At 33.1% G+C, this 16861-nt stretch overlaps 2 protein-coding genes across 4 annotated transcripts in view; one reads left to right on the top strand and one right to left on the bottom strand.

Moving 5' to 3' along the window:
• The first annotated feature begins 244 nt into the window (after positions 1 to 244).
• LOC132701331 (actin-related protein 5) lies at positions 245 to 5297 on the top strand. Of its 2 annotated transcripts, XM_060669144.1 has the most exons (11): positions 245 to 350; positions 408 to 714; positions 771 to 1106; positions 1213 to 1422; positions 1690 to 1920; positions 1980 to 2134; positions 2185 to 2409; positions 2671 to 2857; positions 2920 to 3129; positions 4765 to 5018; positions 5184 to 5297. In XM_060669144.1, exons 2-11 carry the CDS (start codon positions 612 to 614, stop codon positions 5265 to 5267), a joined length of 1995 nt encoding a protein of 664 aa, XP_060525127.1. In that variant the 5' UTR covers positions 245 to 350; positions 408 to 611; the 3' UTR covers positions 5268 to 5297. The 2 variants fall into 2 exon arrangements, with proteins under 2 accessions (XP_060525127.1, XP_060525126.1); XM_060669143.1 differs by having other exon boundaries at positions 4765 to 5297.
• A 29-nt stretch (positions 5298 to 5326) lies between these two features.
• Positions 5327 to 16861, bottom strand: part of LOC132701332 (mannosyl-oligosaccharide 1,2-alpha-mannosidase IA) — a 95143-nt gene continuing 83608 nt past the window's right edge. For both annotated transcript variants that reach the window (XM_060669145.1, XM_060669146.1), the window contains 5 exons: positions 11313 to 11492; positions 9701 to 9914; positions 9127 to 9635; positions 7206 to 7322; positions 5327 to 7150 (listed from right to left, as the gene is read on the bottom strand). In XM_060669145.1, the coding sequence (XP_060525128.1) occupies positions 7034 to 7150; positions 7206 to 7322; positions 9127 to 9635; positions 9701 to 9914; positions 11313 to 11492 (1137 nt within the window). In that variant the 3' untranslated portion in view covers positions 5327 to 7033. The remainder of the gene's footprint in view (positions 7151 to 7205; positions 7323 to 9126; positions 9636 to 9700; positions 9915 to 11312; positions 11493 to 16861) is intronic.

The raw sequence follows: 16861 nt of genomic DNA on the forward strand, positions 1-16861 counted from the left end.
GCATAGGGAAGATTATTCCCCACTGTACGAGGCCCCTCAATTTTTATCGTAGTAGATATTGTATCTAATAGTTATATGGACAAAAACTAAGTTCGCATCTTATATGCCATTATTTAATGCTTTTGATGTTTCTTAATTGTTTACGGTTTTAAAAAGTTAATTTGCCCCTACTTAATGATGGCCATTGTCAACATTATTGCGGATTGCGGAACATTTTTTATTGCCCTACATCCTGCATTAGTGGTAAAGAGGCTGTCGATTGTTTACGAGAAGCCCAGCTAATTGTACGGTGTGTCCCATTTTTGAATGGTTTATGGAATGGAATTAATGTTGCAGCAGTCGTGCCCAAGGTAGTTTTTTATGAAATGAAACGTGCCAGAAATATCATAATCATTTTGGATTTTTAGGTGTTTTCGAAAATTTTTCATTGGTAGTTCAGTTATTAGTTGTTAACTTATCGATATGGGGAGAACTGGTCGGGATAGGATTCAGTGGCGTATTCAGTTTTCGTCTGAAACTCACAATTTGGGTACTTGCTACTGACCAATGTGAAGCACAGAAGAAACGACGAAGTTTTTGTAATGTAACCTCGACGTAGTTTTATTTTGAAAATGGATATACTGGAATTTAAAGACACTAAGACAGTTTCCGACAAAGTATACGAATACACAACTCAATTGAAAGATAATTCGGTGCCAATTATTATTGATAATGGTAGTAAGGTTGTAGCTGACACTAAACGGTTTGAGGCTTAAAAAAACATCTTTTAGGTTCATACATGTCGCGTGTAGGTTGGTCTACAAGCAGGGAACCGCTTCTACAGTTTAAAAATCTTATAGCAAAACCTCGTAAGGAACGATCGAAAAAAGACACTGTAGAAGTAGCACAATCGCCACAACTTCAGGTTGGAAATGATATTATTAACATTGAAGCAGTTCGATTTCAACTAAAAACGCAATTTGATCGAAATATTGTCACACATTTTGAAGCCCAGGAACATTTGTTTGATTATACATTTACACACTTAGGAATTAATACCGAAAATAGAGTAGGCCACCCTATTTTATGTACAGAGGCTGTACTTAATCCAAACTCATCCCGACAATGTATGTGTAGGGTAATAAATCCCCCTTTCCATTGCTGAAAAAAATCAGAAAAAAAAACACTTTCATGTGTATATGAAAAACAATTTTCTCTGTTTTTATTTTTTAGTGATGTCAGAATTGCTTTTTGAGTGTTATGATGTGCCTGGGGTCTGTTATGGTATTGATTCTTTATTTTCATACTACTTCTATGATCAGAAGGCAAAAAAAGAGCCTATTAAAGATGTTCTCATTGTAAGTTTAGGGTATCAAACATGCCATGTAATTCCTGTACTGAATAATAAGACAGTTTTTGAGAAAATTAGAAGATTAAATACAGGTAAGGAAAAATTTTATAAATAGGGTAGCTCATAATCAAGAATCTATTCAGAATATCTGTAGAATACTGTATTATTTCTTAATTTTTGTTTTTTAAAAGACAAGTGGGTCTGGGAGATTTAGAGAAACATATCTCCTTTTGATCTATCACTTCCGAAATGTGCTAAATCTTATATGCTTTTACTATTAAATTAATTTATGTGGTTTCCTACCACTTCTTAGATAGTGAGCCACCTTGAATACAAATTCATTAAAGAATATGTTTCAGGTGGTTTTCATGTAATAACCTTTTTGCATAGAATATTGCAGTTGAAATATCCTGCTCATGCGGCATCTATTACTTTAAGTAGAGCCGAGGAACTACTACATAGTATCTGCAAAGTTGCAGAGGATTACAGAGAGGAGTTAAATAAATGGGCAGATGGGGAATATTATGAATCAAATATAAAAAAGATTCAGTTACCCTACAGTGCCAGTGCTCAAACTTCAGCAGTGACTTGTAAAATTTTGATTTAATGGAATAGGGAAAAAAGGATTTTATTTTAAATGATTTTGTAGTGGAACAACAAAGAGAAAGGAAGCGTGAATTAGCCAAAAGGTTGACGGAAATTAACGCCAGAAAAAGAGAAGAAAGATTGGCTGAGGATGAAGAAAAAATTGGACAGTTGCTAGATATTAAAGAAATGATTGAATTAGGAGCTGATAGTGGAACAGTAAGGACACTTCATTTTTTAGGTCTGATTATACCTGATTTTCATTTTAGGTGGAGAAAACATTGTCAAAGTTTCAAATAAAAAATGTCACTGAACTGGAAAAGACAATTCTCCAATTGAATATGAAGATTGAGAAAACAAAGCAGAAAATATTGGCATCCACCAATAATATGGATGAATTGGAGGAACTACCACCAAAACAATCAAAATTTAGTAAAATGACCTTTGAGACTGAAAATGATTTGCACATTTTTTTGCAGAATGTGCGAAAAATGGTAACTAAAGGATAAACAAGTATACTTATTACATAACTGCTGGATTCCTCCTGCATTGATTGTTGCTGAGTCGAACTTGCTAATGTTTTGTCAATCATACTGGTTTTCAGTCAAGCTCTGATTGGAGAAGTTCGACTCAGCAAAAATCGACGCAGGAGGAATCCAAAAGTGGTGTAAAAAGTATTACAGTAGCCTGTGGAAGTTTCTTTAACAAATTGATAAACAAGTATTATATAAAATAAAATTTTCCAATTTTAACAGAAACAAGAAATTTTGACAAAAAAAATGATTAGAAAACAAAGAAAGCAGGATATGGCGAAAAGAAGGACAGCAGCGGGGCAAGAAAGGATGAGAATAATATCACAATTGGCAAAAAAAGAAAAAGGCAATGATGATTTTGGTTTAAGGGATGAAGATTGGGATATTTACAAAGCAATCAGTAAAGATGGTAAGTTTGTCTTTGCAAATGGAGACATTGATAATTTTTTACTTGGTATTCTTTTGCAATAGGCGGTGATTCAGATAGTGATGCTGAAAATGAAAAGCTTATAGAATTTGAGGAAATATTGCGAACTCATGAACCTTCTGAATGTGGAGAAGCCTTGCACCCTGGTGAGACTCACCAGTTGCATATTGGGATAGAGATGTTTAGAGCTCCAGAGTTGTTGTTTAAGCCATATATGTTGGGATCTCATGAAGCCGGACTATCCGAAATAATAGGTAAAAATAAATTTTCAACTGATTCAGGCGTCCCTCCTTTAAATTGACGGAATAGAGATGTTCCCAGCTTTTAATTTAATACAATCTTCAACGTCTGGAGTCCTGGTATAATATATATCTCTGTTTTACATAAATGTACCTAATTGGTTCATAAATCTGAGAAAGTGACTAAATCTTCTAAAATAATATTAAATTTAGCAGCAAGTAATTATGTTTATTTAGAGTTATTAAAACACAATATTTTATAAATATAGTCAACTTATTTACAAAATACCATGCTTGGATTGTCAGTGCGTCAACAACTTTTGTTAATTACGCAGGTCTACAAAATTAAACTTTTTGACAGATGTCTTTATTTTGAAAACTGATTTTATTTAATTCTGGTAGGCTGATAATAAAAATTTTTATCACGTAAGGTTTTTTTGCAAATATTAAAGGAAAAAAAAACGATATTCGTAAAACTATTTTTTTATTCAGTAAAAAACTGAAATTCTAGTTAAACTAAGTCATTAGTATTGTTGCAATACACTAGCGGTTCTTTATGAGTAAAAATTTGACATAACTATATTTCGCGGTCCCCGTAAAAGGCTGATGTGACGTCAGGTGCCAGTAAATGCTCTTCACGAAGTCTGGACGCTAACACAATTGGAATGCATCATTTGGAAGGTGCAAATCTCTAATTAAATCATTAATTCGCCCTGGTTAAATACTTCGGCTTTCTGAAATCTGGTGTGAAATCTGAGTCATCTGGGTCGGAATTAGATTCCTCTGATATAACATCTTCTAGTTCTTTTGGGGTGGTAGATGCATGTGGTCCATGAGGAACTGGTCGAATAGCAGAGTCAAGATTTTGATACACAAACGGAACAAACAGTACACCAAAATAAACGTGGTATACATTTTTTACGAAAGAAGTTATAGTTTGGCTTTGTTATTTGGATTGTTCACACGATGTCTTTATATATTTATATGCTCTAGAACATTACGTAACAACGAAGAAAACGCCGCGCACACAGTGGCACCAATACAACCAAACTGCGCATAAGCAGATTACAACGCAATATTGACGCTTCTGCGCAACTCTGTTGCTTTGCAGAGAAATATGTTATCCAGTGTTGTCAAATCACATTTAATATCATACAAAATCAATTCATTTAAAAATCATACCTAACATGGAACAAAAATATTCATGCCATATATATATATATATATATATATATATATATATATATATATATATATATATATATATATATATATATATATATATATATATATATATATATATATATATATATATATATATATATATATATATATATATATATATATATATATATATATATATATTAATAAAATAACATATATAGCACTATAAAAAAATGACGTGATAAAGACCTGTGTTATTGTTTGTATATTTGACAAATAGATTCTTTTTCTCAGCTTCATGTAATCCTTTTTGCAAAATAAACTTAACCCAAAGATCATTAACAAATGTTTTATTTTTTTTTAATCCAAAATGATTTCTTATAATTTTCAATATTTCTATATCGCAGTTATTGTAAATTCCGAGGGTGGATCATAGTGAAAAAAAAGCTCAATGCTCACTAATTATAGTTATTTTACTGCTTCTAGCTTATGTTATATCACTTTTTGATTCTGAGAATCAATTGAAATTGGCGTCTAATGTGGTAGTAATGGGAGGATTGGCTGTTCTGCAAGGACTACGTGAAAGGCTTTTAACTGATTTAATATCTGTAAGGCCATTCAAGTCGCAAGTTAATGTGAATATAGTGCGCAATCCTGGATTGTCCTCATGGTTCGGGGCTAGAAATTTCTCAAGAAGCGATCAGTTTTGGGATAGTTTAGTGACAAAGGAGATGTATCAAGTGAGTGGCTTAAATTTGTATATTTTCAATTTCACCCCTACAGGCGGAATTGAGTTTTCGACAGTAAACCATCACCGGTATGCAAATGAAAATATCAATTCTACTTGACTTGAACTTGGTTTTTGCATTGTAATTATTTAGCCCGTAATCACTTCATTATTTCAGGAGAGGGGTTCGGAATATTTTAGAGTTCATTTGGCTTCGAATCCATATTACTCTACACCTAGTGCGGTGGGTGTTGATATATAAGTTTTTTTTTAATTTTGTGTATATTGTAAGTGATTTGATGTTTTTGATATTAAATAACATTCTAGATTTAAATTTTTTATTACTGGTAAATTTCTTTGAAATACAATGACAATTGCCTACAGTCAAATGCATTTATTTTTCATTTTCACAAATACCACAAATGTCAATAAATTGAATAAAAAAAGTTATGAACACACCTTATTTCCCTTTTTATTAATTTAAAATTTGCCCTAATTCTTTCTATTTCGTAGTACCTAATTACTATACTACTTTACAATATATTACAAATTGGTTAATAAAAATAACGACAATACATATTTACAAAATAAAAACAATATAATCATTAAATACCATTTCCCTTTTATGAACTATAAACTATGTGTAAGAGGAACTGTTGGCCAGTTTGATTATCATTTAAGACATATACAAATTCACTTAAATAAAACTAACTAGAGTAAACAAAAATCATCTTCACTTGACTATCCACTGGAGAATTGTTGCTTGAACATTTAATAATATAGGTACCAACGGAAAGTATAAAAATAAATAAAATTAAAAAATAAATATGGAATGCACTTCAAATTCAAACTAACGAACCAAAATAGAGAGAAAAAGTTATACAGACAGGACAACAGAAATATAAAAATAACCTACAACCTTTAAAGATGTATTTAAGCAACATTTCTCATCACAATTGGAGCTGACTATAGAACCTGTACATCTGCGGTTTCCGGTAGCTTACACATTATGTGAAAAATGTTAAATTTATTATAATAAAATAATAAGTCGGAGCAAAAAACGATTTTCACATAATGATTAAACTAAGCAAGTAATATCAGTTTATATTCAATAATTTATTAATCACAGCAACTACATTCTTTTCGCACATATTATTTAATTTTATAAAATCTACACATTTACTCGAAAATTGTCATAAAAAAGCTGTCATAATGTTTTGTCATTTTCAATTTTCGGCTAGCTTTTCTAATGTTTATTTCTAGTTGTTTTTCTAACATTATAGTAGCTACCTAGAATCTCTACAGCCATGAGAAATTTATCTCATTTTGCCTATGTTTTTGGTTTGCACCAAAATGTTTAATTAAATGAGTCTTGATTACATCTAATGGACTTTGGTACTGTCAAATGTTATCAACTAGTCAATGTGACTCATAATACGTTTTAAATATTTTTTTGCTATTTGTAACAATCTTAAATATTTAGATTTTTTTGCTTAATATCTCCTAAATAATAACACAAAATTCAAACTGGTTTAAAATATCTGGATTAAACATGTTCAATTCAACATTCCAATTAAAAATGTAATGTAATGAAATATTTTGGAGTGACCTGAATATAGTGACTATAATACCTCAATATTGTGCACTCTTCAGAATATTATTTGTTATCAATCCCACACATGATGTGTGATGTTTGAAACATCAACATTTTTTCATTGGTGATATTAACTTAAAGTGTATTAAGTGATTTTTAAATACTCGACATTCAAGCCTTCTATATATGAAATCACAAATGACAAAATTTGCATTTTCTCACAAAACAAATACCACCAAAGAACACATTTTTTTCTCACCATCCTCGGACTTAAGTTACAACACACGAAAATATCCCACAGTCACCTGCCGCCACACTCACTTAATAATTATCAATAAATAATCTTAATAGCAAAGTCTCTAGGTTCAGTCGTATAGGGTGGAATCTATGTACACAGGGGTGGGACTATACTGCGCGGTAGATGCCACTAAGGGCTAGGCCGCTTCTCGATAGAGTGGATTGCCTTTTACCGGGAAGGGATGTGCTTCGGTGTTAAACACCCATTCGTCTAGTGATATTAAGCTGTCGTCCGAGAAAATCAGGTACAAGTACTGTAATAAACAAATAAATTAACGTTACTTTAGGAACATTTTACTTTTTTTTTACCTTTAACGTTTCTGCAAGGAAGAAACTTTGCTGAACGTCGTCTTGGATTGGTTCTTCGGAATATACATTTTTAAGGCCAGTATATCCACCAGGTACTCTGCAGTATTTTTCTATAGCCTAAAATTGAAATATTCATATTCTGATGTGGTGTTATATATTTAAAAATTCGCGGAATTATAATTATTATGTGTGCGGCATTCAAAGATTGTCACGTACGGAGAGTGATTCTAATTACATATATTTGGTATATGCTTAAGTGGCGATGGATAACGTCGCGGCACTGCGCTTCTCAACTAATTTCAATTTCCAATGCAGGTATTATTACGATGTTAAATATTTTCCAATAACAAGTTCATGCATACATGCATGCGATTTTACAGTGTTTTCGAAATTTTGAATTTATGTTTTGCGGTCGAAACCAAAACGTATTACAGTTATTTTAAACCCTAAAAAAATGCCGAAAAACAAATTATTAATTCAAGTAATTCAATGGCATGGATAACGAATGTTAAGGTGCGCACAGTGGTAGACATACACTATACGATTATTTTGTATATTGTGCTTCTGACTTCAACTACCCATATATTATTTAACTTAATTAGGATTATTAAGATTCTGATAGTTATAAATATATTTTGAATTTACAAGTAGCATGAATCTCCCTAGATTTTTCATTTTTGGATCAGCACTATAGTGATTTTTATCTGTGAATTGATTTAATTGTTCTTATTTGTAAAAAAATCGTGGACATATTGTTTATTTTAAAAATCCAGTATACAGATTTTAGACGTTTTACGTGTTAGGCTGCTTTCACACACACCGGTAAAGCCCGGTGCCGGTACCGGCACCCCCGGCGGTCCCAATACAATTAAATTGATTCGTTTACGCGAATTGCGACCCGTCAAATTTGCCGGTTCCGCAGCAGAAGTCGGCAGATACAACCGTGATTGATCTCGACGAATCGGAAGCCGGACCGATCTCCGATTTGTCGATTTCAATGTTGGATTATACGAACGTGTCCATAAAACTCGGGATTTGTTGGTGCAGGAGAGTGAGAATGTTATTGGTCAGAAGCCAGCTTATATCAATGTAATCAACAACAGTTACCGCCTAGTCTCGTAGAAAGCAATTTATTTGAAGACAATTCACAACACTTCCTTCCACTATAACCGAGATTATTATCTTTTAATTATTTTTTATATTTTACATTATATTTTTATATATATTTTATATATTTTTCGAAGTTGAACTGCATTCCAAGTATATGACAGTTAACAGGGATTTATCCAAAATCTTTGGAGTTTTCTCTTTTGATATTTCCTTCTTAGGTACAACAGCCCAACCTAACTGTTGAAAACGTACATATTTCTTTTTCGACTAAATAATATCTACTAAAATTATTTTATGTGAACGGCACCGGAACATGTGAAATAATCAAATTTATCGGATTTATGTTTTTTTTCCATTTAAATTTTTAGCAAATTATGACTACTTGGAATGAAGCATTTTAAGTACTGAGGGGCCGAAAAATGATTTTAATTCTTTTCTTGATAAGGATTGAAGATGCGAATAAACCACAAGAGACTAAATTCGTTATTTAAAAAAAAAACGATTCTAGGATCCACCAGCGGCGCACCGCAACTAAGTTCAGGGGGAGTAAAGGTTACATCATGATTATGATCTAAATACCTAAAAAACCTCAGAGCTATAAGGAAAATCTAGGAAATGTTTAAACAGATAAGTCACGAATCGCTTGCACACACACGCATAAAAAAATTGATCAATATACTTAGAATATATTATACCGAATTTTGAACGTTTTCTTGAAACTTTCAATTTATACAAAAATTGGAAAGACATCAGCTAGCGCATTTTATCCCATGAAAATGAACATGCACCTATGCAAAATTACAGAACTTACTTGCACAGCTTCCCACGCCCACTCCCGATATTTCTCATCCTTGGTCAGCCTGTACATATAAAAATAGGATTCTATCACTTCCGGTCTGAGTATATAATATTTCTCGCCACTTTTTAACGCTTTGGCTTCCGCCCCTTCCGTGAACCGGAACGACTCGGGTCCTAGTTTCGTGTAACTTCTATCATACGATTCGTGGCATGTGTGCGTCAATTGTTTGGCTACCTCCATGTAACGCGTGGACAGTTCGTTCGCTAAACTTTTGGAAGCGAGACCAAGGAGACCGCCGGCAAAACACGCCAAATGGTCCATTTTGTGTTCCACCCTTTCAAACTTGAGCTCGCCGAAATAGGTAAGCCCGCCGGTCGATTTGAACAGCATGTGCTTGAACACGGCCTGGATGGCGTCGTCGAACATTTCGCGCGCTTCGACGTCTTCTTTGTTCGTCTGAAGCCACACCTTGAGGAGGTACTCGTAGAAACTGTCGCCCAACGCGCCCATCGACATGTGATCTGAAACGGAAATTACGCGTGCACAATCGGTTTCAAAACAAAAAGTTTGAACTTGTCGGACTTACGTTGACCCCACTTTCCGGTTCTAGGGTTGAGATAATTTGGATAGAGTCCGTTGGGTTTTTCAATTTCCCTTAAAACGTGTCTTATTTTGTCCACTTTGTTTCTGTAGACGCTTTTCGCAGTGACGTCGCTAAGGTACGCAAACTCCATATGCAGCGTGCCGAACTCGGACAATATACTCGAACTACTGCTCGCCCAGCCGTAGTTCCTACTCACCTGAAGAAAGTAGGTTGTTTCAATGATTAAGATCATACCGAAGAACATGTAATGAGTTTTGACCCGACGTTGAACGTCTCTTCTTTGTCGTTATTGGAAGATAATTTAAAAAACAAGCTCATATGTTTCTTTTTATTTTCATAGATAATAATGCTAAAACTTTTCGTTCATTTTAAATAGTTTAAAAAACTGTAACTAAATATTAAGTTTGTAGCTTCATTGAATCTTTCTACAACTACTATGAAGTGTCTAAAAACAGGCCAAACAATATCTAAACATTCCAAATTTGACATGGTTTTTGGAAATTGCAATGATTAATATTTGGTATATATTTGTGGCGACCGGAATATTCGACCCCCATTTCGAGAAAGCACTGCTGCTTAGTACAGTGAAACGTAGAACGCGGAAACATAAATTATTAGTAGTTTATATAGCGAATAGTAATGTTTATATAGTTTTAGTTATTCGTGACTTTAATTGTTATTTTAGACAAAATAAATTTTTAGTCCTGTTAAATTTAATGCCCAGTGACTCAGCTAATTTCACTATTGCTTTTCACGAACTTGGACGATTTTAGTTGTTTCAAGGCAATTTTGACAAACTTTTCGCACTGTGTTTAAAGATATGTCGCACAGTCATGTTAATCTTAAATAATTAAAAATAATCAAACAAAACATTCAAAAGCCCGTGGCGCTCGGCCGCAAATTAGATTAACCGGACTTACTTCTATGTCAATTAAAATACAAAACCAAAAAAGCTGTGGGGTAGTTTCTTTTGTGCGTGCAATATCGTGTTACAAGAAAATAGAACCTGCATGCCAAAATAGGATCTTCCTATTTTAGGGGACTTTGAATAGTTTTTTACGGAGAATTTATCAGAACCATAATACGTAATGGAATTGTGACTAATGGAAATTCAAAATTTAATTTTCAACAAAATGTATTTCCAAACCATAAACATACGGCCAACAAATATAGTGTGTTCTATAACCCGCCCCCTTGTGAAATGCATGTTTTTGTACATTGATAACACATGCAATGGAATTTAAGTGACGGATAGCCGGCAAGATAATACTATTAACCAGGTATAACTTTTTCTCACGTTTTGAAAATGATAGTTCCCTAATTTTGAATTAATATCTTGATTATAGTTTTTCGAATATTAAGTTTCACGTTCAGGTATATTTTTAACGACTTATATTTATTTGTCACCACATATTCTATTTTTCAATTTCAAAAATCATCAGTTGCTCACCCCTATTTGACTTGACGCATTGTTAATGAAATACCGCGTATAACAATAACGAACAACAAAATGAGATGCACGTATTCAATTGTCATTATCGGTCAACATTTCTATACGGGTAAGTATATAAAACGATACGAATTAAGTGCTTACCCCCGTCTTAAAGTTGACCAGAGCGTTGGGGATGCCGGTAGGTGTATTGAATGCCGGCAATAATTTATCGGCGATTTGCTGAGCTTTGTCCCTGAAGATTGTATCGCCGGTAAGGGCGAAACACGACAGCAGTCCGGCTACGAAGCGTATATTCACTTCAAAAACTGATACGTCCGCAGACTGAAATGAAATGTTCACTTGAATATACCTAAATATGACCACTTATTACAAAAATAACATAAAATTGGTAATTGTGAGTTCATCATAACTGTGTTTGCAAACAAAACGAATATATGGACCAGAAAACAGTTGACAGACCACACACAGTTAACATAAAAGTTGTTCTTTTGACTCATTTGCGTACGCAACTTAACTTATGAACACAAACCATTCTCCTTGATTTCTGCTCTCAAGCTAAAGTTTTGAAGCAACCAAGGCACGACTTCAGCTAGTTATAACAAGGTATGATTTGTTTTTGTATTATATAAGCAGTTTGAATCAGGGTGTGATGATTTTTTAGAAATTTTTAAATATTTGACATTTAGACGTCAAACAGCAATTAACACCATGCACTTTTAAAATCAAATGTCAAAAATAAGAACTACTTACACCATATCAAATTAAGTGTGCAGGTTTTTAATGAACAGGATGGTACATACTTAAGACACTTTTCGAAAAAATATATTATATTATTATATATTTTATTATTTTACCTACTAAAATACTAAATTAAGTAATATAAAATGAAAATAAATAAATTAAACAATAAATAATAAATTAATAACACAAAAAACAGACTCTTAACAAAATTAATTCGTTTTTCACACTGTTTCTTATAACAATTGAGGATTTAAGGTATAATGTTCTGTTTTGTATAGTTGTGTAGGTAAGCAATCAACATGGTATTTGTAAAATATGGTACAAAATTATAATGAAACTGAAAGAATATAGCTAGATGAAATTCTCTCCTTTCTGATTGGCTTAATTTAGAATTAAGTAAGAAATAAGTATATAACATACTGATATTTAATCAGCTACATCGAGATCGGTTGTAAGCACGGTACTTTTGCAACTGACCTAACTGATTATTTTTATTTTCTTTTACAACAGTGATAGTGAAACTTCATATTCCCAGTATGATGGAAAATCACACGTCACGTGTTTCTTTCAATATTTTCAAAGAAACAACAAATTCAATAAAATCGAGTATTTTATCGAGTAGTTTTTTTTCAGTAAAAGCTTATTGTACATTTTTTTTTAAATTGATTACACCACTATATTCAGTACTCCAACGTTAATGTATGGAAACTGGTTGTTTAATTCATTTTTTTTTACTTAGAGAAACAAATTAAAAGCTGCTTTAAATTTAAACGTATTTTTTCTGCATGTGTAATGAATATGCAAAATATATATTTCGACATTAGTTAAAAATGAGTATAGGGTTGCTTTCAAATCAAATCTTACAGACCACAAAGACACAGAATTGATGCTTGCAGTTTCGAATACTTTATAGAAGCCAACATGATTATATTTATTAAAGTAATTATAACCAAACGAACCTTGACACACATTAACACCAGTACACCATTCAAAATAGGAGCGAAATACATCTTACACTCAAATTTATAAAAAGAACGATGTCTGGTGAATACGTCGGCAATTTTAATTGAACGCGCCCGAGAAATTTAATATTCAAAACCTACCAGATTGGAACACAATAAAATACAAGAAAGGAGAAAAGTAAAATTTAACGAAAGTCATTGTTCGTACAGCGGAAAATTGCAAAGGATCCCTACCGAAGTATAAAATGATATCAATTTCAACTCTACTATAATTATTATGGCTCTGACGATGACGTATTCAATTTTGCAGCTTACTTTCAGCCTCGCATTCGGCGTATATCAGCGTTGAAGACAAATCGGACTTTTCGCTTTACGAAAACTTCGATGCTTTCGTAATTTCTTACAGATTTCGAAAATTTTTAAAAACTATATAGTAATAATACGGCACTTTAAAAAATTGTTATTTCTTCAACGGCCTTATATTTAATTTATTTAACTGGGACAATTACTGTCAAGCGTTCATTAAAGTTCAAAATCGCAATCATAACTTTTACAGAGAGTTTCACAATAAAAGTAACTATAACATACCCCTTTTACATTGATTTCATCTATATATTGTGTAATTTGTGTACATTTGTCCGAAAAAATAAGTGTGGTTCAGTGGCATTTCTATTTTGGACCAAACACATTTTCATTATAGCACAGCTGGGGTTTTATCAATTCTGGAAAGAAATAAACGTAGTACTCATTTTTTTGCAAAATTTCATCAAATCAACGAACTAACAAAAATAAATAAGCAAATAGATGTCTAGAACGGCTGATTATTGCTGGAAATAATTTTAGCATTATATTAAATTAAGTACACTAAGAAGTTTTTTATAAATCATATATGAAATTATATATTGAAAAAAAAAACAATTGTTCTATCGGATAAGTTTCTATTTGCCGCTTTTATTAATATTATATATTATATTATAAGTTTATTAAACGTTTTGATTTTCAGTGTTTTAAAAACATACTATGCAGGCTAATTGCTTATACACCGCTCGGTAGTATTTGACCGATTTTAAGTGTTTTAAAAACACAATGATATGTAGGCTACGCGCTAATACATCTCGGTCAAACTACGTAAAAAAAAGTATTTTGCAGTGTAGTGAATTAAATTCGGGTTCGCAACGGTCGCGAAAATCCCTCGGGACCCATAAACTTTCTTCTTTGCTGTTCGGTTTACTCCGCGTACGTCTCCCGAATTCGGAACCCCACTTTATGAAACTGCACGTCGAGGCAAGTTTGCATAATCCGTTTATGCGATTAGATTTGAGGGAGCGTTTTCAAAGGATATAATTTGAGTTCCGCGGAAATATGAATATTTCGTCGGCTATATTGAAATGTCGCAGTGTGTGATTAGCTGTATTTTGCGCTTCCCGCAACAACTGTTACTAACAAATTTACCAAATGCGCCTGCCAAATTGAAATTAGGGCGTGTTTATCAATACACGTGGGGTTGCTTTGACTCCAGGTCAACGAAAACACCACTGTTAAGCGCTTATTAATTAAATATTATTAATTACTTTACTTTAATTACTTTGCAGAAGTAGTTAAGTAGTGTATTTTGTTCTTTCTATCTTTGTTTTAAATATTGGCAGTTGTGTATGGATGTTTATAACAACATATACGAGAACTACTTCGGAGAACTATGCTGTGATTATCTACTGTGTGAATATCGGCTGTCCCGTTAAACTCACAGATTCTTAGCTTATAGAGGCGAATACTAAAATATTTCGAAGCATGATGCATTATTAATTACGTATGCCTTAGTTCAGAATTGCTCCTTACCCTCCTTGCAATAAAAATCGATTTTTAAGCAATCCAAGGTCTTAATTCTTGTTGAAATAAAAGTAATTTTTCATGAGTTAAGCGCAAGATGATTGATGATTGTTAAACTTTTGTTTGTTTTGATTGTTAAAGCTTTGCACAGTGATGAACAGCGATCAAGATAAAACTTTTCCAGGTTCCTCCTGAAAGCTGAAAAGCAAATGACTATGTTACAGATATCTTACAAGCTAGCCAATATAAACAGCAAAAAAGTAAATAATTGTACAATTGTACAATAATAATTGGTTGGATAACTATACTAAACAACCGAAGCATGAACAAAGATCTCGAGTTCGTTTTTTGAAAATCATTTTCGTAGATATTTTCTGCTAGAAAACCTATTAAGCTAGCTGCTGGAACGGCTCACGTTCGATTTTCAATCAACTGGTAGAAAAGATTATTTCGAAAGATCATGGATTCATATTTTGTCAACTTATGCAAAAACTATCAATTTTTATCATTCATTTTTTATCAATGTTTTCTTCTATTGTGGCGGCAAATATAAAAATTTGAATAAACTTTTCAAACCTCGACAATTCAGACTCATAACTGATATGACTTATTTGATGCAAATGATTTATAGTATAACCCTTTTCCATGGATAAGTAGCATGCCTAGTTAATCTGCATGGAGGAAGAAGTCGGAAATTATTGCGATATACTTCATTTACGACAAAGGGGTTCTGGCTAAGAGCCAAATTAGTCTGAAACGAATCGAAAGTGTTCGAATTTGCAAAGTGTAGGGACCTTCCAGGGCAAACCAGCGCTATGCTCCAGACGCGACACTATAAATTATTAACTAATTATATACCGGATAACCTAACACAATATGAATGTTGCCTTGCTCGTACAGACCCACTTATAAGATATATTATTATAGCGAAGCAGTCTGCATTACTTTATAACACCCGATCATTATTCATTGTACCTATAGGCGTACTTATTTTGCAATATACATCACAACACAGTTTTCTCCATTTATCTGACACTTTTCAGTTTAAGGCGAATAAAGGATAATGGATTAACTTAAAAGATTCGCAAGACAAGCTTAGGCGACCAAAGTAAGTATATCGAAATGGATTTTTGTAACGAGCTTGCAACCAAGCACAATCGATTTTTTAATTTGTTGTTTAAATGTTTTGTCTGCTCTGTTTGATATCTTGGTATCAGTACATGTGGAGCATTTACATATATTTGCTAACCCGAGAAAGAAAGGTGCTGGATCATTTGCGAATCTGTAACGAGGGAATTACGAAATTATCTATGATGGCCGCATACTAAATTTGGAAAGTTTGCTCAAAAAGATTTGCCAAAATTAGGCGTGGAAGTCTGTGGAAACATAAGCACAAATCTCTCAGTGAGAATCAGTTGCTGGTGGTGACAGAATAGGTTTTACATAATTTAACTCCAGGCAATATGTTGTATCGCAGCAAAATGCGCCAATATTAATCATGTACGTGATGGACATTAGACATAAAATATATACCGTGTTACACGACATTCTCAAGGTATATTCAATAATATCTTAACAGTGATTGCTCCTAATTTTGCCCTTATCGTGTCTCGTCGAAGGATAAAAATCTTCGTTAATAATAAAAATTGATGGAAAGGTGGACAGAGCCACCGCCATTAATCAAAGTCGTGCCAAAACTGTGGAAAAACGCACACTTGAGGACGATGACTATCGTAACACGACCGGAGTTAAGCGATAAGGAACAAATCCGGCGTGTTGTACGGATATTGTGTACAAGGGGGCGCGGGTATGTGTTAAACAAGTTTTCTTCCCGTGCAAAATCGTTAAAGCGCAGGTAATTGGTGCTCGGAAACTGTGGCCAATTGAAAATGGCGAAGCACTAATTCCCATCCGCAACGGTTAGAATGGTTGTTTGTTCTGAGGCGCGCCTCTCAGTTTTTGTTAACGCAACGCAAGGATGAACACAATTTCTCCAGTTCATTCGGCAATGGATTTTGTGTTATTTTATCGGTATTCTTTTTTAAAACTAGGTATTCAACAAGATTAGTAACAATTGGAAAAATAATTCCCTGTCTTCCAGATTGTCGGGCTTGTATATTCCTCACAAGTAACATTGCAAAAAATTTTAGATTTCGGGAA

The sequence above is a fragment of the Cylas formicarius genome, unplaced genomic scaffold (genome assembly GCF_029955315.1).
Source record: "Cylas formicarius isolate icCylForm1 unplaced genomic scaffold, icCylForm1.1 PGA_scaffold_4__25_contigs__length_36172078, whole genome shotgun sequence".
Classification (NCBI taxonomy): domain Eukaryota; kingdom Metazoa; phylum Arthropoda; class Insecta; order Coleoptera; family Brentidae; genus Cylas; species Cylas formicarius.

Coding starts and splice junctions, on each gene's coding strand:
- LOC132701331 (XM_060669143.1), top strand. CDS start 612: ATGGATATACTGGAATTTAAAGACACTAAGACAGTTTCCGACAAAGTA. Junction 1,423..1,689: donor AATTAGAAGATTAAATACAG/GTAAGGAAAAAT, acceptor AATATGTTTCAG/GTGGTTTTCATGTAATAACC. Junction 1,921..1,979: donor TCAAACTTCAGCAGTGACTT/GTAAAATTTTGA, acceptor ATGATTTTGTAG/TGGAACAACAAAGAGAAAGG.